The sequence below is a fragment of the Rhinatrema bivittatum genome, chromosome 9, assembly GCF_901001135.1.
Source record: "Rhinatrema bivittatum chromosome 9, aRhiBiv1.1, whole genome shotgun sequence".
Taxonomy (NCBI): Eukaryota; Metazoa; Chordata; class Amphibia; order Gymnophiona; family Rhinatrematidae; genus Rhinatrema; species Rhinatrema bivittatum.
The window spans coordinates 73,469,738-73,491,995 of record NC_042623.1 but is presented as its reverse complement, the minus strand read 5'-3'; the positions used below and the strand labels follow the sequence as shown (position 1 = coordinate 73,491,995).

Here is a 22,258-nt window from a genome sequence, read left to right as displayed (position 1 = left end):
ACCCAGACTCTGCTACTTGCCGCCTGCCCTGACCCAGCCTAGACCCAGACTCTGCTACTTGCCGCCTGCCCTGACCCAGCCTGGACCCAGACACTGCTACTTGCTGCCTGCCCTGACCCAGCCTGAACCGAGACACTGCTACTTGCTGCCTGCCCTGACCCAGCCTGGACCCAGACACTGCTACTTGCTGCCTGCCCTGACCCAGCCTGGAACCAGACACTGTTTCTAGCCATTCCTGTCTCTCTCCACCTGGAGCCACCCTGCTGGGTGGTGTTCACGACTCCTGACCGGAGCCCAAGCGTAACAGTCTGTATGCTTAGGTCCCCACAAGTGGTGTCTGTCTCCACAGAATTCTGCTTTGAGAAATTGGCCGTGGTTCGCAGATTTGCTCCATCTCGTAGTGGATGGTCCTCTACGGTTTCCCTCGCTTCCAAACCTGCTTCATCAGGGTCCCATCTGTTTCGACCAGGTCGATGGCTTTTGAGAGGCAGCGCCTGAGGGGCAAAGGCTATTTAGATGCTGTGGTCACTACTCTCTTGAGATCGCGTAAGACTTCCACTTCCTTATCTTATGTTCGAGTCTAGAAAGTTTTCGAATCATGGTGCATGACTCGGGAGATTGTGCCCACTCGGGTATCTGTGTCAGATATCCTGGGTTTCCTTCAGGCGGGATTAGCAAAGGGATTGCCCTGTAGTTCCTTGCGAGTACAAGTGGCAGCTCTTGGCTCCCTACACAGTACTGTGGAGGGCGTAGCATTAGCTGCACATCCGGATGTTTCTCGATTCCTTAAGGGAGCGAGGCATTTGCGTCCTCCGGTGATTTCCCCATGTCTGTCTTGAAATTTAAATTTAGTACTCAAAGCTCTGTGTGTGCTTCCCTTTACGCCCTTAAAAAGGGTGACATTGAAGGACCTAACGTTGAAGGTGGTCTTTCTGGTGGAGAACTCTTCAGCTCGTAGGGTTTCCGAGCTTCAGGTGTTGTCCTTTAGAGAACCTTTCTTGAGGATCTCAGATTCCGGTGTCTCCTTGCGCACGTTTCTTTCTTTTCTGCCTAAGGTAGTTACTTCTTTCCATTTGAATCAATCTGTGGAGCTTCCATCGTTCTCCGGTCTGGATAGGTCGGGGACCCTCTTTCGTGGGATTTGCAGAAATTGGATGTTCGCAGGGCTCTACTACGTTATCTGGAGGTTACTAATAGATTTCGGATCTCGGATCACCTCTTTGTGCTCTGGAGTGGTCCAAAGCGAGATAACATGGCCTCTAAGACTACAATCGCCCGGTGGTTGAAGGAAGCTATTAATTCAGCTTATTTGCTCCGTGGTTGGCCTTTGCCTGAAGGCCTTTGAGCACATTCGACACGATCTCAGGCAGCTTCTTGGGCGGAATGCCAGCAGAACTCACCGCAAGAGATCTGCAGGGCAGCTACATGGACATCCTTGCATACTTTTGCAAGGCATTACAGGCTTGATGATCAGGCGCCAGGGGTGGCTAAGTTTGGAGAAGGTGTGCTCAGAGCGAGCCTCTTTGGTTCCCAACCCAAGTAAGTAACAGCTCTGGTACATCCCAGGAGTCTGGACTGATCCAGGTACGTAGTTTGGCAGCTATCCTGCTTTGACATTAAGGAATACTGACAGGCTGTGGGTTGCACCTAGGTATATATATATGACTCTCTCTGTCTCCACCTGCTGGTGCGGAGGCAAAACCCAGGAGTCTGGACTGATCCGTGGTACTACAGGAACGAAAATTATCAGGTAATAACCAATTTTCTTATCTATTAGTTAAAATTTGTAACCTATTAAAATCATCCGTTGTACTTGAAGACTGGAGGGTGGCCAATGTAACCCCAATATTTAAAAAGGGCTCCAGGGGTGATCCGTTTAACTATAGACCAGTGAGCCTGACTTCAGTGCTTGGAAAAATAGTGGAAACTATTCTAAAGATCAAAATCGTAGAACATAAAGACATGGTTTAATGGAGCACAGTCAACATGGATTTATCCAAGGGAAGTCTTGCCTAACAAATCTTCATTTTTTTGAAGGGGTTAATAAACATGTGGATAAAGATGAACCGGTAGATGTAGTGTATTTAGATTTTCAGAAGGCGTTTGACAAAGTCCCTCATGAGAGGCTTCTAAGAAAACTAAAAAGTCATAGGATAGGAGGCGATATCCTTTCGTGGATTACAAACTGGTTAAAAGACAGGAAACAGAGAGTAGGATTAAATGGTCAATTTTCTCAGTGGAAAAGAATAAAAAGTGGAGTTCCCCATGGATCTGTACTTGGACCGTTGCTTTTCAATATATATATAAATGATCTGGAAAGGAATACGACGAGTGAGGTGATCAAATTTGCGGACGATACAAAATTATTCAGAGTAGTTAAATCACAAGCGGATTGTGATACATTACAGGAAGACCTTGCAAGCCTGGAAGATTGGGCATCCAAATGGCAGATAAAATTTAATGTGGACAAGTGCAAGGTGTTGCATATAGAGAAAAATAAACCTTGCTGTAATTACACGATGTTAGGTTCCATATTAGAAGCTACCACCCAGGAAAAAGATCTAGGCATCATAGTGGATAATACTTTAAAATCGTTGGTTCAGTGTGCTGCAGCAGTCAAAAAAGCAAACAGAATGTTAGGCATTATTAGGAAAGGAATGGTTATAAAACGGAAAATGTCATTATGCCTCTGTATCGTTCCATGGTGAGACCGCACCTTGAATATTGTGTACAATTCTGGTCGCCGCAAAAAAATATAGTTGCGATGGAGAAGGTACAGGGAAGGGAAACCAAAATGATAAAGGGGATAGAACATCTCCCCTATGAGGAAAGGCTGAAGAGGTTAGGGCTGTTTAGCTTGGAGAAGAGACGGCTGAGGGGGGATATGATAGAGGTCTTTAAGATCATGAGAGGTCTTGAACGAGTAGATGTGAATCGGTTATTAACACTTTCGGATAATAGAAGGACTAGGGGGCATTCTATGAAGTTAGCAAGTAGCACATTTAATACTAAGACTAAGCCATTTTTAAAGATGACGCCGGCCATCCAGTGCTCCCTCCATGTGACAGGGGCCGGCCAATGGCACGGATACCCTGTCACATGGTAAGGGCAAAGGCCATCGGCACTATTTTTATTATTGGCAGCCGACAGCCCGAGAGCGGGAGATCGCTCCTGGGACCCCCACTGGACCACCAGGTACCTGTAAAATGTTTTTTGGGGGGTTTTTTGTTTATCGGCTCGGGCGCAGCCGATAAACAAAACCGCGATTGGGCCCGATTAAAAAAAACAAAACCACATGTGAACCGGAATCCGAACAGATTCCGGTTCTGATTCACATCTCTAATGACAAAGACCCCCGCACTGAGGTCTATAGACATCTTTGGATTCTGGAAACGCTGAGCTTGTAGCAGTCCTGGTTTACGCAATCCTACAGAATTTACAAACGAGAATGTGGGAGAATCTAGCCTCCTTTACCCCAGTAGCCAGGGAAACATTATCTAAAATAGAGTACAATGCCCCACGGGGTTTGGGGTAGTTCAGCTAGTACATTGGTCAATGGTAGCAGAGTCGGCATTAAAATGGCCTAAGAAAACTAGAATCTTCTCCCAGCACCCCACTGAGAAAGCACCCAAAACTGTTTGGGTAAGTTGGGGAAAAAGGTCTTCCAGTGCTCAATACTTAATGCTTGCATTGTAGCCTACCAGTTCTACAAGGTGCAATGCTTACACAATTGTACTGACAAGTGGCAACATCTGATAGTTTTCCTGATCAGTGGGTTCTTCTGGACATAGAAGTGTGCGAACGTTATCTTTCCTACTCAGTGTATGAATCATTTAATACGACAGTGAGATCTTCTGCAGTGGCCCTCAGAGCAGACTGGATGGCTTGTTTGAGAGTAAGCAGCTCGCATGAGGATGTTCATGACAAATGAATGTGTTCTGTTTGGGTTGGATGATTATTTTGGAGACCAGATCAAGAAAACAGTCACCCAAATTAAGGAGTAGAATGATGCCATCCAGTCTCTCTTGATAGGACCTGAATAGCCATCTTCTTGGCGTTCTTACTTTGCTTTTAAACACGCTCCTGCCAGAGATGCCCCTGCTGCCAATTTCAGTGTACCACCTGTACTTTCACAACAGCAGCTTCTGGCTCATGGATGTCAGTGTGAGAGACATCACAAAAGGCCCAGCCTAATCCTGTGCTTAGGTTTTTTGACTGGACTCAATCCCTCCAGTAGAAGAGAGGATCCACCTTTTCCTGGAAGAGTGAAGTTCACCAGAGACCATTGGGTGCTCAGAATTTTGGAATCTTACCGTTTGCTTTTCCTGTTTTCCAGTGCTGCACCATTGTTTGACTTTCAATCTAGATTAATTTCACTTGACCCAGCTTTATCTCAATGATGAGTCTCTTCTCAGTCAACTGGCTATAGAACCAGTACCTCCCAAGGATCTTAGTAAGGAGTTCTACTCCTGCTATTTCCTTTTTCCCAAGAAGTCAGGAGGATTGAAACCCACCTTGGATTTACAAAAAAAGAATAGCCTGTTAGAGAAGTTCAAAGTTCTTTTCACACCATTCAACCCTTCATTCAAGCAGGAGATTGGATGTGTGCCCTGGATTTGAAAGATGCATATGCTCACATACCCATACATAACTCCCATTGGAATACCTCCATTTCATAGTGGATTCCTCTCACTACAAATATAAGGTTTTCCCTTTCAGGCTTTTGGGAGCCTAAAGTCTTCATGAAATGCCTAGTGGTAGTAATGGCACATCTTTGTCATTGAGGAATTTGTCTTTATCCCAGGACAAGCAGGATGCTAGTCCTTACATATGGGTGACATCGGTAATGGAGCCCTATGTACGGAAAAACTTCTTTAAAAGTTTCCCTGAAACTTTTGAATGGCACCGGAGTGCCTACTGAGCATGCCCAGCATGCCATGATATTCCCTGCCACAGGGGTCTCCCTTCAATCTTCTTTTTTCCGCAAAGCCATTAGCATCGCGGGATAATTGGAGTCCTGAGGTGAATTTCACCTAGCGAAAAAAATTCGTATTTTCGGAAAAAAGTTACTCCGTCCGCAGGGGTTTCCCTTCTTATAACTTTTTCCGTTTTCGATTCCCGGCCGGGAACGATATTTTTGGGCTTATCGCCGTCGATGGCTGTCCGGCGCCATGGCCTCGGGCTTCAAAAAGTGCCCAAACTGTGTGAGGACTATGTCGATTACCGACCCTCACTTCGAATGTGTTCTTTGCCTAGGCAAAGACCACAATATCCAAACATGTAAATCATGTGCGGAAATGACAGCAAAAGGTCGTCGTCTTCGGGCCGAAAAGATGGAGCAGTTATTCAACATCCAACTGCTTCCAAGGCCCTTGACCTCAGCGCAATCTTCTCCATCCGCTTCAGTACGTCAACTAATCCTGAAGCAGAAACGTCCGGAGGCGGGAGATGCCTCAACGCCATCCCCTTCGGTGTCTTCAAAAGCATCGACCTCGGGGAGCGAAAAGCAGAAAGAAAAGCACCGCCACCGGCATCGGAGACGCCAGGTAACGATGACCGAGAATCCATCGGAAGTCACGGCCTCGCCAGCAAAGAAACCCCGGACGGGGACTGAGGCTCCGAGGCCTAGTGAAGGGCGATCCCCACCGATATCGGTGACGGGCTCCATACCTCCTCAGGGCTCTGAGGTAGTATTGGCATCGCCAACACCGCCTCCCTCCACAGCTGCTCTGTTATCACCAGCTGTGAGAGCTGGTGATAACCAGCTCTCACAGCTGGTTATCACCTTTATTCGTCAAGCGGTGCATCAAGCTCTACGTGAAACAACAACTCCACCGATGCCCGTTCCATCACCGACAGAGCCAGCACCATCGATGCCGCAGACACCGACGAGGGCACGGGAACCGGCATCGATGCCTACTCCGGTACCCCACCGATGCCACAGGTACCTCCATCGATACCTCCATCGGTACCACCGATTCCTCCATCGGTGCCCACACCGATACCTCCGATGCCAGCACCGGTGCCCAAGGAGGATATATCCGGGTTACACCCAGTTTTCACCAAACTGGACACATTACTGGACATCCTCACTAAGAAGATTCCAATGGAACCGATTCCAGGCCCTTCTGGAGTACCAAGACCCCCACGGCCTCGTTCCCCAGTCTTACCATCTCGTCCTGGGCAGCCAATCCCTCATCACACACATGAGATTCCTGTAGACACCAGCTCTGAATTTTCTTCAGATGAGGAAATATTTTCAGAGCCTTCTCCGCCAGATGACCATAGGAAATCGCCTCCTGAGGACCTCTCTTTTACCAACTTTGTTAAAGAGATGGCTGACACCATTCCCTTTCCCATTCAAACAGAGGTGGATGCACGTCAGAAGACCTTGGAAGTCCTCCAGTTTGTGGACCCTCCCAAGGAGATGCTAGCAGTCCCGGTCCATGAGGTGTTCCAGGAACTGCAATATAGGATTTGGGAGCATCCGGGTTCAGTATCTGCAGTTAATAAAAGAGCAGAATCAACGTACCTAGTGCAACCTATTCCAGGGTTCCAGAAAATACAGTTGCCCCACCAATCAGTGGTCGTTGAATCCGCCCAAAAGAAAGCAAAGCGGCACAAATCCCACTCCTCTGTACCACCTGGGAAAGAGAGTAGGCTTTTGGATAATCTAGGAAGAAAAATCTTTCAAGGTTCAATGCTGGTTTCAAAAATGTCATCTTACCAGCTGTACATGAACCAGTACCAGAGGAACCTTTGGAAGCAGGTTCAGGAACTCTCTCTCTCTCTTCCTGAGCAATATCAGGAATCCTTACAGGACATAGTTCATAAAGGCCTTGACTCTGGTAAACACGAGGTATGAGCAACCTACGATTGTTTTGAAACTGCTGCAAGGCTATCAGCATCAGGCATTGCAGCAAGAAGATGGGCATGGCTCAAAGCCTCTGATCTGCGCCCAGAGGTTCAAGAACATTTGGCAGATCTACCTTGCTTAGGGGACAATCTCTTTGGTGAGAAAATAAAAGAAGCTGTGGCAACCCTAAAGGACCACACTGAAACCTTGAAACAGTTGTCGTCCCAACCACAAGAGTCTCAGCTTTCGGCCAGGAAATTTCCAAGGCGTGACACTCGACGGCCTTATTATCGCCCACGTCGATATTACCCCCCAGCAGGTAGGCCAAGAGCTAGCCGCCCAACGCAACGCCAGCAGCCTAGACAAAGGCCTGCAAGGGCTCAACCACCTCCACAAACGGCCACTACATCTGGTTTCTGAAAAGCCCCAGAGAGCAGCAGCCAGTTCAACCCGTTCCCAGAAACACCAGTAGGAGGTCGCATACAGTATTTCCACAACAATTGGACCTCCATCACCACCGACCAGTGGGTGTTATCAATCACAACTCACGGTTACAGGCTGGATTTCTTAACTATCCCAATAGAAAATCCACCACTTCACTCTTGCACAATAAATCAACACTCCATAATTCTTCAAACAGAATTATCCACCCTTCTGAGAGCCAGGGCCATAGAACCAGTTCCTGGACCTCAAAAGGGCAGAGGATTCTACTCCAGATATTTCCTCATTCCAAAGAAAACAGGAGGCCTTCGACCCATTCTAGACCTCAGAAATCTCAACAAATTCCTCAAAAAAGAAAAATTCAGAATGGTGTCCCTAGGCACCATTCTACCTCTTCTTCAAAGGGGAGATTGGCTCTGCTCTCTGGATCTTCAAGATGCATACGCTCACATTCCCATCTTTCCTCCTCATCGCCAATACCTGCGCTTTCGGGTACTGGATCAGCATTTTCAATACAGAGTGCTGCCATTTGGCCTTGCATCAGCACCACAAGTATTCACAAAGTGCATGGCTGCAGCAGTGGCACACCTCCACAAGCAAAGAGTGCACGTGTTCCCTTATCTTGACGATTGGCTCATCAAAAGTCAATCAAAAGAAGGAGCTCTCACTTCTCTCAAGCTCACCATCCAAGTACTTCACTCCTTGGGATTTCTCATCAACTATCAGAAATCCCATCTGTCACCAACTCATCTGATACAGTTCATAGGTGCAGAACTAAACACTACAATAGCAACAGCTTTTCTTCCAAGAGACCGTGCTCAAACACTTGTCCTGTTGACTCACAATCTTCGCAACCAATTCCAGGTAACAGCTCACCAGTGCCTCATTCTTCTAGGGCACATGGCTTCCACGGTTCATGTAACTCCCATGGCCAGATTGACCATGCGACTTCTGCAATGGACACTCAAAGCACAGTGGATACAAGCCACTCAACCAATGTCCACTCCTATTCACATCACACCAGAGCTCAAATCTGCACTCCTCTGGTGGACATCAATGAACAACCTGCTCAAAGGCCTACCTTTCCAGCAACCAGTTCCACAAGTGACTTTGACTACAGATGCATCCACCTTGGGGTGGGGAGCACATATTGGTCATCTAAAGACACAGGGCAAGTGGACACAGCTAGAAGCCTCTTTTCAAATAAATTTCCTGGAGCTTCGAGCTATACGTTATGCGCTGCATGCATTCAAGGACTGCCTATCACACAAGTCTGTTCTGATCCAAACGGACAACACAGTAGCTATGTGGTACATCAACAAACAAGGAGGGACAGGTTCTTACCTTCTTTGTCAAGAAGCAGCACAGATTTGGGACTGGGCCCTCACACACTCAATTCTTCTACGGGCCACCTACCTAGCAGGCATCCACAACACAGTAGCGGATCGCCTCAGTCGTCAGTTCCAACCACACGAATGGTCCTTGGATCCAACAATAGCATCCAAGATCTTCCAACGCTGGGGTCATCCGACGATAGATCTCTTTGCATCCCAGCTCAACTACAAAGTGAGCAATTACTGCTCTCTACTCCACCAACAGAGCAGTCTACCAAGGGACGCATTTGCTCGCCATTGGAATTCAGGCCTGTTATACGCGTATCCACCGATACCACTCATAATCAAAACACTAGTGAAGCTACAACAGGACAAAGGGACCATGATACTCATAGCCCCATATTGGCCTCGACAAGTATGGTTCCCCACACTGCTAGATCTCTGTCAGGGATCCAATTCTCCTGGGAGTAGCTCCCAATCTCATAACTCAGGAACAGGGTCAGTTGCGCCATCCCAACCTTCAATCCCTGTCCCTGACAGCATGGATGTTGAAAGCTTGATCTTACAGCCTCTCAACCTTCCATCCGCTATATCTCAAGTACTTAAAGCTGCACGTAAACCTTCCACTAGAAAGAATTATTCCTACAAATGGAAACTGTTTACTCTGTGGTGCACTCAGAAAGATTTAGATCCTTTCACTTGCCCCACTACCTCACTATTAGATTACCTTTACCATCTCTCAGACTCTGGTCTTAAGACATCATCTGTAAGGGTACACTTAAGTGCAATCTCAGCTTACCATAATAAGCTGGAAGATGCTCCTATCTCCACACAGCCTCTCGTCAGTAAATTCATGAGAGGCCTAACTCACATTAAACCTCCAATTCATTCCCCAAGCATACAATGGGACCTGAATGTCGTATTAACTAGACTTATGCGTTCTCCTTTTGAACCCATAAATACTTGTGACCTTAAATACCTAACTTGGAAAATGGTATTTCTCATAGCCATTACATCAGCTAGAAAGGTCAGTGAATTGCAAGCGCTAGTCACATACGAACCTTTTACAAAGTTCCTCCATGACAGGGTAGTCCTCCGGACACATCCAAAATTCCTTCCTAAGGTTGTCACGGAATTCCACTTGAACCAATCAATAGTTTTACCTACATTCTTTCCTAGGCCTCACTGTCACCAGGGAGAAAGAGCCTTACACACCTTGGACTGTAAGTGTGCGTTGTCCTTCTATTTAAACCGCACTACAGCCCAAAGAAAATCCAGTCAGCTGTTTGTATCCTATGATCCAAACAAACCAGGTAAAGCAGTGGGTAAGCATACTCTGTCAAACTGGCTAGCAGATTGCATACAATTTTGTTATGAAAAAGCAGGCCTTACTCTTCAAGGGCGAGTAAAAGCACACTCAGTAAGAGCAATGTCAACTTCAGTAGCACACCTTCGCTCTGTACCTATTCTGGACATTTGCAAAGCAGCAACATGGAGTTCTCTTCACACTTTTGCAGCTCACTACTGTTTAGACAAACAGGAAAGACAAGATTCAGCATATGGACAATCTGTCTTTAAAGAACTTGTTTCCAGTATAATCCCAACTCCTTCTACATCCAACCTGCTGTGATTTCGGCTGATTCATTTCAACAACAATACTTCACTGTTGCTTCACTGCAAAATGACTCAGCCTCTAGCTTGCTAATCACCCATATGTGAAGACTAGCATCCTGCTTGTCCTGGGATAAAGCAAAATTGCTTACCTTGTAATAGGTGTTATCCCAGGACAGCAGGATGTAGTCCTCACGAAACCCACCCGCCACCCCGCGGAGTTGGGCCTGATACGGTTTATTATTTTATTTTTGCTAACGCTTATTGCTACAAAACAAGACTGAAGGGAGACCCCTGTGGCAGGGAATATCATGGCATGCTGGGCATGCTCAGTAGGCACTCCGGTGCCATTCAAAAGTTTCAGGGAAACTTTTAAAGAAGTTTTTCCGTACATAGGGCTCCATTACCGATGTCACCCATATGTGAAGACTACATCCTGCTGTCCTGGGATAACACCTATTACAAGGTAAGCAATTTTGCTTTCCTTACCTGGATGATTGGTTTGTGACAGGGCCTTCCCAAGCAGGGATATTGGACTCCCTGCAGAAGACAATCCAACTCTTTCAGTCACTAGGGTTCATTATCAACTTTGCCAAGCTGAACCTTGTACTTACCCAATGAATCAAGTTTACTAGAACATGGATAGGTTGCCTGCAGAAGAGCATGTTCCTCCTGTCAGAGCAGGCATTCTGCCTTGGAGCCTTGATCCAGAACCCACTGAAGCAGGATCAAGGCTCTAAGGCAGAATGACATGAAAAATTCTGATTTTCCTGGGACACAGGGTGGCAGCAGCAGTGTATGTGGTTCATATTACCTGCCTCAAAATGTAGATTCTGCAGTGGGGCATCTATGCTCAGTGGGATCATTTGCTTGAACTCGTCATTCCTGGTGTGTCACTGCAGAAATAAAGTGCTTTCTCCATTGGTGGCTAGGCTCAAATGTCCTGGAGATGGGAGCTCCTCTTTAGCTTCTACCTCTTCAAGTAACTCTAATAACAGATGCATCCACCAGAAGATTGGGTACATACCTGGCTCCTCCTGAAAGGAGTCTGGTCATCAACAGAATATTTTTCAGAGTAGTTTCCTGGAATTATGAGCAATCTGACATACATTGAGAGTTTTTTTCACATCTCCTTCAGCGAAAAAAAATTCTGATTCAAACAGATAACCAAATAGCAAAACTCTATGTAAACAATCAAGGGTGCACAAAGTTGTGGACCTTCTGCCAGGAATCACTAATTTGGAAATGGACATCCCTGAAAAGTAGACTACCTGAAGAAAGTCTTCAGGGATGTCTATGTTCCTAACAGAGTACGAAAGTAGTTGCCAAGTGCACATTTCCAATCGATTGGCAAACCATATCACATATTGCTGTGCTTTGGTATGCCTTTGGATCAAGTATGAGCCATGCTTACCACAGTGCCTCTTTGCGAGCCTTGATTATCAAAGACATTTGCGAAGCTGCAACTTGGTTATTAGTTCACACCTTCATGTCGCATTACTGTCTGGGCAGTCTATTAATAAGTGACATTAACTTTGGGCAAGCAGTTTTGCACAGCCTATTCACTCAGTAGTCCGCTGTCCATGGGGGAGGGGTCCGGTTAGGTAGGACCTAACCGGTTCAGTAGGTACTCCGCTGCAACCCTCAGCTGGGGACTTCCCACATGTGATGGCTAATTCAGTCTTGCTTGTTGATGGAAGCAAGTTTGCTTATCGTAATGGGGTTCTCTGTAGAAGTAGAAAGAATTAGTCATGCTTAATATTTGCCCACATTCCTGAAGAGTCAATTACCTAGCTACCACTAAGCATTGCAGTCATCTGAGAGGCTCAAGGGGTAGTATGGCTACAGGATATGTCATGTGAGATTTTCATGAGGCAGCATGTGCATTCTTAGTAGAACAAAAGCTCTGTGAGCTAGGAGAGAAAGGTCTGTTCAGTGCCGCTTATGATGTCACCTACATGTCATGGGCTAATTCACCCTGTTTAATATAAAGAACCCTGTTTGCGGTAAACAATCTTGCTTTGCCCCCAAATCAAATCTTTTAATTTGTATTTATTTAAAAACACTTATTTTGTACATACAGCACTGTGTTCTAAGAGGATCATATACTTCAAAATCAAAAGAAAATATTTTTTTTGCAGTAATCAGTAAATCAGAAATTAAAACCTCAACAATATTTATATATACTCCTAACACTTAATTGTAATCACGATTCAAAGGCTTGAGCAATATAAAATGATTTGACCTGCTTTCTGAAAATGTTATAAAATCTGACATTTTGCTGTGACAAAAATGTCTACTGATCAAAATAAAAAATGGCCATAGCTGTGTAGCCTCCTCTTTGAAAAAATTGTGTCCAATAAAATAATGTAAATGTACAAGATATAGATGGGTGGGTCGAAAGATGGTGATGGTTCGGATTTGGCCCACGCGCGTAGTTTGCCTAACATTGATGTAGATTACAGCATGCCTTCCTGGAAACACAATGCAACCATATTACTATATCCTTGGGCTGTCACTGTTAGTGTAAATGCTGCTATAGGAAGTCTTAATATAAGTAAACTGAAATATATAAAATAAATAAAAATAAGCTTGATGCCTACAGATGTGCAAAGAAGCATTGTTTTGCCATTCATGTTTCATTCCCTTTCCATTGTTTCCAAATTTCTTTCATTTAATTTCCTCTTGATACATTTCAATATATTGCACCCTACAGAATATTTAAAAAAAATGAATGCATTCATGTCTACCTGGCCAAATACATAGTTTAGTGTTCTGCATTATTTTCCATTCTTACTTTTCTTTTGTAGGTTCCAGATTATTTAGATCACATTAAACATCCCATGGACTTTTCTACAATGAAAACACGGCTAGAAAATCAAGGTTATAGGAATCTCAATGAATTTGAAGAGGATTTCAATCTCATTATAGATAACTGCATGAAATACAATGCCAAGGATACAATATTTTATAGAGCTGCAGTACGGCTAAGAGATCAAGGTGGTGTTATCTTGAGGCAAGCAAGGCGGGATGCTGAGGGAGTTGGTTTTGATCATGAAACAGGAATGCACTTGCCAGAACGACCAACAATTGAGCCTCCTCAGCCATTTTCATGGGAGGATGGTAAGACACTTTTAAAAATACTAGATATTCATGTATTCAGGCATATATTTTGAAATAGAAAATGACTAGAATAAAAACAAACTTTTTTTTTACATCATATTTTCCTGGATTTTAAGTCTTTTTATTTTTAAATAAGAAATGGAAGAGAGGCATTAAAATCAGTCAAGGAAAATTAACATTTATAATATCAATCCAATGAATTTAGGCAATTTTGATATTTAGGCAATCTTGATATTAGTTGCACAGACTGGGTTACTATGATGTGAAAGAACTTTGGAAACTATTTTTAGTATTTTAATTTTTGCTACTTCCTATTGTTTAACTGGCTTTTTATCTAGCATATTTCTAATATAAATTTGAAATATGCTAGATATTTTATTGATGTATCTTACCTATTGTAATTCCCACGTTATCCAGCAATATTTAACTTTATTACTGATACATGCTTTGTCTATTATATACCTCTCTTTATATTGTAAAACGCTCTGAACTCATTTGCTGGAAGAGCATGAGACAGATAAATGATAATGATGATGAGTTGTGCCCTTCTAGCTGATTATTCAGCTTTTGAGTGATAATGGAATTCATCCGGATGAAATGGTCCTACTGTATGAGTTTGCATATTTGCATGTTGAAAAAAGTGGGAATATGAGTAGTGTTGAATTCTGAGCTGGTAAATTATTATGGATGCTTTCACAGTGGTTCAAACCTATCACATGGAGGTAAGTGTGAGAGAGAGGAGAGGAGGCAGGAAGATAAAGAAGTGAGTACATGTTGATATGAAAATATTTTTATCCAAAGTTTTAGGTTTACATAAAAAATGCTTGCCTTGAAATGGTTTCAAATGGAAGAACAGAAAATGCTTAATGTACCAACAGATATTAGTACATGAGGGTCAGCATCATTGCATTAAGATCTGTGAATATGAGGAGTGCAACACCAAGGAAATTGTCTTTTTATAGGATGTTTTCTTTTTTTTTTTTTTAATTCCTGAGTAAAAGCACAAAGCTATCACTTTTGTGATTGTCATTTAGAATTTGTAGAAGTTTAGTATAATAACTTTAGTTTCTCATATATATGTAGTTCTTTATATTTTCTTTTTTATAAAATTAATCACTAATTTCCCCCCCCCCTCAGTGGATAGGTTACTGAACCCAGTTAACAGAGTGCACATGTCCTTGGAAGAACAACTCCAAGAGCTATTAGAAAAACTTGACCTTACATGTGCTATGAAATCAAGTGGATCAAGAAGTAAACGGGCAAAACTTTTAAAGAAAGAAATCAATAATATTCGCAACAGGCTAAGTCAACAACACATCCAACCTCCCCAAATAGAATCAGGTATTGGCAGCTTTGAAGAGGAAAATACAGCTTTAGAACAAGATAGCGAAGAAGGTAAGATCTTTACTTGTTTGACCATTCAAGAGTATCTTAATTTAGTTCTCATGCTTGTTTGCATATTTTTTGTTCTGTCATCAATATGAGAAAAGGCACCATCTTGAGCATTGACAAGTCTCATTTATCACAGTTCAGTTTCATGTTGATATTCAGCAAAAATTAAATTTTTCTGTTGACTTGTAGAAATTTATAAAATAAAATTAAGTGCATAACCCATTGAAGTATATCAGAAGAATGCATTGTGTTGAAATCTAAATGTACAGTAAACTGGTTTCCTGACCTAACCAGAATCTGGAAACACGATCACTTATAGGGGAAGTGTATTGGAAAAGGGTCACTTGCCAAAAGTAAGAATATTAGATGAGTTTTTTCCCATCTTCTATTTATATTGATGCTTTTTGCAGTTTTTAGCTATTAGTTCATGTGAGTTGCCAGATATGAAGCATGCAAGTCTAACAAAGAAAGCTAGTGAATCAATGCATTTAGGCTGGAGATGTGAATCTGGAGCATTTGTTTTGTCACCAAGTAAAAGAGGTTGTATCAGATGGTAGGCACAGAAAATAATTGTATTTCAGAGAATCCATTTTTTTACAATTCTAGAATACAGGAAAGACCTTGCCTACTAATATTAAATGAGGCATCAGATAAATGCTTTATATCCGATTTTCAGACTTTGAGCAAGAATCTTCCTATATCTATTAAGATGTCTAATTGAAGCTCAAGAGGGTCATCTGTTGGTGACTTAACTTAAAAAAGTGTCAGATAATGACAGATGTGGATGTTAAACTCAGATTAATGTTTTGTATTTTATTTTAAATCTATAATCTGAAAAGATATTTGAAGCAAAAATTCAACAGCAGATATAAATAATCTGGTTTAAAGATCTTTAATAATACATTTTAAATATTCCTTTGCAACAAGACTGTCTGTAAACATTTCCATCTAACTATATGTATGGATTTGGAATTCTTTTTTTTTGGGGGGGGGGGGGGAATTATAGTACCAAACATCTTAGCATTCTAGAATGAACAAAATGTTAATTAGCAAGAGAGAACTTACTCAGAGACAAGCAGGATAGCAGTCCTCCCATGTGAGTGACATCATTGAATGGAGCTTGGTACAGAAGTTTTATTTCAAAGCTTGGGTATTGGGTGCTATGCTAAATGCCCATATAGTCTTCTACCAGCTCTTCATGCAAGACATTTTTGAAGGATATCAAGGGATTGTGAGAGCAGGACCCTCAACAGCAACCTTACATCCTGGAATCACTAGAGGACAAGGGATTGAAACATGGAAAACACATGACTCTTTCAGCCCTGGTTTTCAAGATGGCATCTAGAATCTCTGAAATCGATATTGGCACCTGCAGACTCCCTTGGATGTCCAAGATAGGCTTGCTGACCTACCATGTAATGGGGCAAATCTCTTTGGAGATAAGGTCAAGGAAATGGTGGATCAAATGAAAGACCATACTGTGATGCTCCACACCCTGCCTTCTGGACACAGAATAACCAAATGGGGCGCCAAAAAAGACATTTTCCTAGCATGTAGCAGATGGACACAAAACAAATGGGTATAGCGTGCTCGTGCTAGTAGTTGGAGAAGGATCTGACGTCAGCACGGGTACATATACCCCCACAGGAAGTGTAGCAAATCAGTAATTCCGTCTCCAAAGCAGTTTGGAGCTACCTCACGCTCGCTGAGCGTGTTTCCAAATTCTAACGACTAAATTCCTAGAAGAAACCTACTGAAGACAAGCCCCACACTCCTGTGGTGTGATACCAGGCGGTCACTCACCCGGTTGAGTTTCCCGAGCTGACTTCCGTGGTCCCTCGGAGGTAGGAGCCTCGGTCCGGTGGCCGGTTTGCGGCAGGGACCTAGCCCCCGAGTGAGAAGGGCTCGGGCGCAGCTTGGCCCCCGAGCGAGACTAGTTCGGGTGCGGCCTAGAGGCAGCGGGTGCACTTCCTTAAGCGCGGCGGTGAAGGTACTTACCCTCTCCCCCCGCAGCCGGGAAGCGCCGAAGACGAGGTAAGGCGTACATCTTTACTTGGTCTCCGAGGAAGTGTGGACTGCCTGGGCCTGCCTACGAGGCAGCCCGTTAAGGAGGTTGCCGTTTTTTGCCTGCCTACTCGCCTTAGCCAACTAAGCGCACGGGATAGGCGCCCATTGTTAGCGCACGCAATAGGCGCCCGTTACTTGGCGCACGCGATAGGCGCCCGTTACTTGGCGCACGCGATAGGCGCGCGTTACTAGGCGCACGCGATAGGCGCGCGTTACTAGGCGCACGCGATAGGCGCGCGTTACTAGGCGCACGCGATAGGCGCGCGTTGTTGGCGCACGCGATAGGCGCGCGTTGTCTAAGCGCACGCTACCAGGATACGTGCTGTTAAGCGCACGTGTTAGGCGCACATCATTGGGCGACACCGAATTTCAGGCGAATGGAGCATAAGAGAGCCCATGCGTCCGCAGAGCCGGCACCTCCAGCATCAGGCATGACAGCTCTAAGCCTCTGCTCAGCATGCAACCTCAGAGCCACACAAAGCGAGGAAGCAGACTCACTATGTGCCCAATGTGAGGAGGCCATGGGAGTTCCAGGACAGGACCGGTCCCAGCCCAGCGGTTCCTCAGGGAACACACCGGACTTAGCAGGCCGTGGCGAGCAGCCGGGGAACCCGAGAGACCTGGTGCCCCTACAGCCAGATCCGGCTTCGCTTTCCTGGGTGGAATTATTCAAGGGGATTCACGCCTTTGTCCAGAAGCAGTCTGCTCCTCGAATGGATCTTTCCGTCCCGACTGATCCAGCCCCTGGACCCTCGAGACCTAGGCGCGGCCACTCGCCACCCAACAGCCCCAATTATGGGGATTCGGATTGCTCCGAGGAAAATGAGGAGCACCCCGAGGAGGGTGAACTTCCCTCTGAGATAGAACCATATCGGACCATGAGACGCTTCTTTCGGCAGGAGGATCTTCCAGGTCTGGTCTCCCAATGCCTATCAGAACTGGCTATTCCGGGCCAGAACACCCCAGGGGACCCCAAAATGAACCCCTTGTTAGAGGGCCTGCGCCAAACGGCTCACCATTTTCCCCTCCTACAAGCAGCACAGCAGCTAATCGATCTGGAATGGAAGGCACCGGAGGCCTCATTCAAAGGGGGTCGGGCCTTGGCAGGCATATATACCCCCTGGATCCGGCATCCAAGGAGCTGCTGGCATGCCCCAAGGTAGACGCCATCGTTAACGCAATAGTGAAGCATACCACCATTCCGGTGGAGGGGGGAGCGGCCCTCAAGGATACGCATGACCGGCGCATGGACACCATTCTGAAACAAGCCTTTGAGGTAGCAGCCATGTCCCTACGAATTGCGACTTGCTGCACCATGGTGACGCGTTCCTGTTTATCACAAGCGAGAAACACCCCGGGAGAAGACATGGAATCAGCTCTCGCTTTTCTCACTGACGCAGCCTCCGACCTCGTCCGTACGGCAGCCAAGGGAGTATCCTCCTCAGTGGCAGCCAGGAAACAGCTTTGGCTACGTAATTGGGCGGCTGACTCGTCATCCAAGACGCGACTCACAAGAATGCCCTTTAAGGGTTCCCTACTGTTCGGCAGCGATCTCGAGAACTGGGCTACTAAATGGGGGGCCTCTCTATTACCCCGTCTACCAGAAGACAGGTCGAGGAGGAGCCAGCGTTCTTTTTCTAGACCATCCAGAGGTAGAAGTTCTCAGCGCTTCAACCCTTACAGGACTCGCTATCAAGCACCTCGTTCTCAGGCCAGGAGCCAGCCCTTTCGGACTAAGCACAACAAGAAGAGAACCGGTTCGGGCCCCGGCCGCAACCCACAATGACAATCAGCCGACCCATCTGGGGGTAGCAGCCATAGCGGGCAGGCTAACCCTCTTCTACCGCAGGTGGGTCGAGATCACTTCGGACCAGTGGGTCCTCGCCATCATCCGAGAAGGATATTACCTGGATTTTCTTCGGCTTCCGCCGAACAAGTTTGTGGAATCTCCGTGTTCACCGCTCAAGAAAACGGCACTAGAAGTGACCTTGCAGAGGCTCCTGGCCCTGAAAGCCATAATCCCAGTACCTGCAGGAGAGATGAATTCTGGGCATTATTCCATTTATTTCATAGTACCCAAGAAGGAGGGCACTTTCAGGCCCGTCCTGGACCTCAAGTCAGTCAACCGACCATTGCAACGCGCCCTTCTATCTCGGTGGAGTCCACGATCACAGAACTACACCATACACCTACCTCTACCAGCCAGAGTGCGGAATCAGCTACGGTGGTGGTTGCAGCCCGGCCACATGAGCCGGGGGTCAAGGATGTCCTTCCCAACCAGGATCCTGCTCACTACAGATGCCAGCCTGAATGGATGGGGGGCACACTGCAAAGAACTCACCGCCCAAGGGCGGTGGAACAGAGAAGAGTCAAGGTGGAACATCAACCGACTAGAGGCTCGGGCAGTCAGGCTAGCGTGCCTGAGATTTGCCCACAGACTTCGCAACAGAGCGGTCTGAGTAATGTCAGACAACGCCACCATGGTGGCATACATCAACCGACAGGGCGGAACCAGAAGCCAACAAGTGTCCCTAGAAATATCTCCCCTGATGATTTGGGCAGAAGCAAATCTCCAGGACATCTCCACCGTCCACATCGCCGGGAAGGACAACACCACGGCAGATTTCCTCAGCAGAGAAAGCCTAAATCCGGGGGAGTGGCAGCTGTCGTCCACAGCTTTTCAGATAATTGTGGATCGATGGGGGACGCCGGCCATGGACCTATTAGCGGACAGGTCCAACGCTCAGGTGTCCAGATATTTCAGCCGCAGGCGGGATCCTCGAGCTCAGGGGATCGATGCCCTGGTACAGCCGTGGCCTCAGGGGATCCTGCTATACGCCTTTCCTCCATGGCCCCTGCTCGGCACCATTGTACACAGGATTCAGCGACACAGAGGCCTAGTTCTTCTAGTGGCCCCGGACTGGCCAAGAAGACCCTGGTACGCAGACATGAGAAGACTACTGGCAGGGAACCCTCTACCTCTGCCTCCATACAGGGACCTGCTACGGCAAGGTTCTCTCTTACGGTCTGGCCATTGAGAGGGCTAGACTGAAGAAAAGAGGATACTCAGACCCGGTAATAGATACACTCCTCCGAGCACGCAAGTTCTCCACATCACTGACATATATCAGGGTCTGGAGAGTTTTTGAAGCCTGGTCCTATTCTCACAGCACCAATTCGCATACCGCTAAGATTCCTATCATTTTGGACTTCGTACAAGATGGACTTCAGAAGGGTCTGTCCCTCAGCTCCATCAAGGTTCAGGTAGCAGCGCTGTCTTGCTACGGTCCCAGGAGTGACGGCAACTCCATTGCCAAACACCCAGACGTTTCACGTTTTCTGAAAGGAGTCAAACACATTCGCCCGCCACTGAAGTGGCCAGTGCCCTTGTGGAACCTCAACCTAGTATTGGAATTTCTAGCGGGATCAGCCTTCAGGCCCCTTCGAGGCCTGTCTCTCCGTTTGTTAACCTTGAAGACGGTGTTCTTGCTGGCTGTGTGTTTAGCACGCCGCATCTCAGAGCTACAAGCACTGTCCTGCCGTGATCCGTTTCTCAGAATCACTCCAGAGGCTATCCATCTTCGCACAGTTCCATCCTTTCTACCCAAAGTGGTCTCACACTTTCACCTCAACCAAACCATATCCTTGCCTACCACGGAAGGTTTGAAGAAGTCTGAAGAAGGTCGAATGCTACGCCATCTCGACATTGGCAGACTGCTGTCCAGATACCTGGAAAGGTTTGAAGCGGTACGAAAGACGGACCATCTGTTTGTCCTGCACAGCGGGCGGAAGCATGGGGAAGCGGCTTCACGGCCAACCATCGCCCGCTGGATTAAAGAAGTTATCAAGGCAGCCTACGTAGAGGCAGGAAAACCACCACCTCTACAGGTCAAGGCTCATTCTACCAGAGCGCAATCGGCCTCTTGGGCAGAAACTAAGATGCTGTCGCCTGCAGAGATATGTAAAGCGGAGACGTGGTCCTCCCTCCATACCTTCTCCAGATTCTATCGTCTGGATGTCCAGGCCAGGGAGGACACAGCATTTGCGAGGGCAATCCTACACGGTCCTCGGGCAGCCTCCCGCCCAGTCCGGGAGTAGCTTTTGTACATCCCATTTGTTTTGAGTCCATCTGCTACACGCTAGGAAATGTTGAGATTACTTGCCTGATAATCTCCTTTTCCTTAGTGTATGCAGATGGACTCAGCATCCCGCCCGGCTGCCGGTATACATGGTGATTCGCCGACTCACGGTAAGCCGTGTTTGCTTCTATAGGGCTTCCACCCTGTAGGGTGTCGACGCCTTCCGGTTGAGAACACTGGGGGTCTCCAGCTACCATCAAATTGGTCAGGGTAATCCTGTTCATTTAATCGATCGGTCAGTCACACATATATCCATAAAAGCTTTTGCAAGGAAGATTACTGATTTGCTACACTTCCTGTGGGGGTATTTGTACCCGTGCTGACGTCAGATCAGTCTCCAACTGCTAGCACGAGCACGCTATACCCATTTGTTTTGAGTCCATCTGCATACACTAAGGAAAAGGAGATTATCAGGCAAGTAATCTCAACATTCCCTTCGCCCCCTCACCCCCAAGAGTAACCCATCCCCACTCTCATCCTATACAGCAGATGGGATTTTGACTGAACTGAGAAATCCCATTATCCAGCCAGAGAACGTGCCTGTCGGGGGGGAGGCTGAGGGGTTTGTTTTATTTTTGCCAAAATGATTTTTATTAATAGTTTCCATGTGCCGCAATCTGTGGCGCAGCACCAATATTACCAAACAATACAGAAAACACATCAACATAGACATATAACCATCAGTACAAAACAAATGCAAGAGATAGGCCTGATGCGCAGGTATAGGCTGTCATCCATCCATCCACGACACCCCCCACTATCAACCGCATTCAACACCCTCCCCTTACCCCCCCCCCCACCCTGGAGACCAAAGTGAGACCAGTAAAGTGAGGTGTCGAGTACCCAGCTTGACACAAAAGGATAAGATTTTAATACCATGTTGCCTTGTAACCGGTAGAACGGAGATTACTTTGCATATCTATAGGCAAAAGGTCAAAAATGCAGACCAGCAATTACAGTAAATTTTATCAAGCTTTCACAGTCCCACAGTATGATCTAGCCCCTCAAGCTGCATACTCTGTCATCCGCTGATACCAGGCTTGGACAGAAGGTTGGGATGTAGGTTTCGCCCAAACGGCCAGTATAGTTTGGCAGGCCAACAACACAGCACATTGCCCAAATCGGTCCAGGGAAGATCGCTGCAAGTGAGGGCCACGCAGTAGAACCTCCGCTGTTTTGGCCACTGGAGCCCCAGTGCATTTACCGATATTGTCCATCACCATCGTCCAGAACCCGGCCAGGGTGTCACAAAACAGTAGCCGATGGGATAAAATGCCCTCATCTCTCCCGCACTT

The 22,258-nt window shown here is 46.2% G+C and overlaps 1 protein-coding gene across 11 annotated transcripts in view; it reads left to right on the top strand.

Annotated features, from left to right (window-relative positions):
* The window catches only part of BRD1 (bromodomain containing 1), a 569,207-nt gene that overhangs the window by 216,520 nt on the left and 330,429 nt on the right, over positions 1-22,258 (top strand). For all 11 annotated transcript variants that reach the window (XR_003858664.1, XR_003858665.1, XR_003858666.1 and 8 more), the window contains exons 6-7: positions 13,053-13,365; positions 14,503-14,760. Coding sequence is in view for 8 of the 11 variants with exons in the window: in XM_029616229.1 (XP_029472089.1) it covers positions 13,053-13,365; positions 14,503-14,760 (571 nt within the window). In the remaining 3 variants the exon portion in view is untranslated. The remainder of the gene's footprint in view (positions 1-13,052; positions 13,366-14,502; positions 14,761-22,258) is intronic.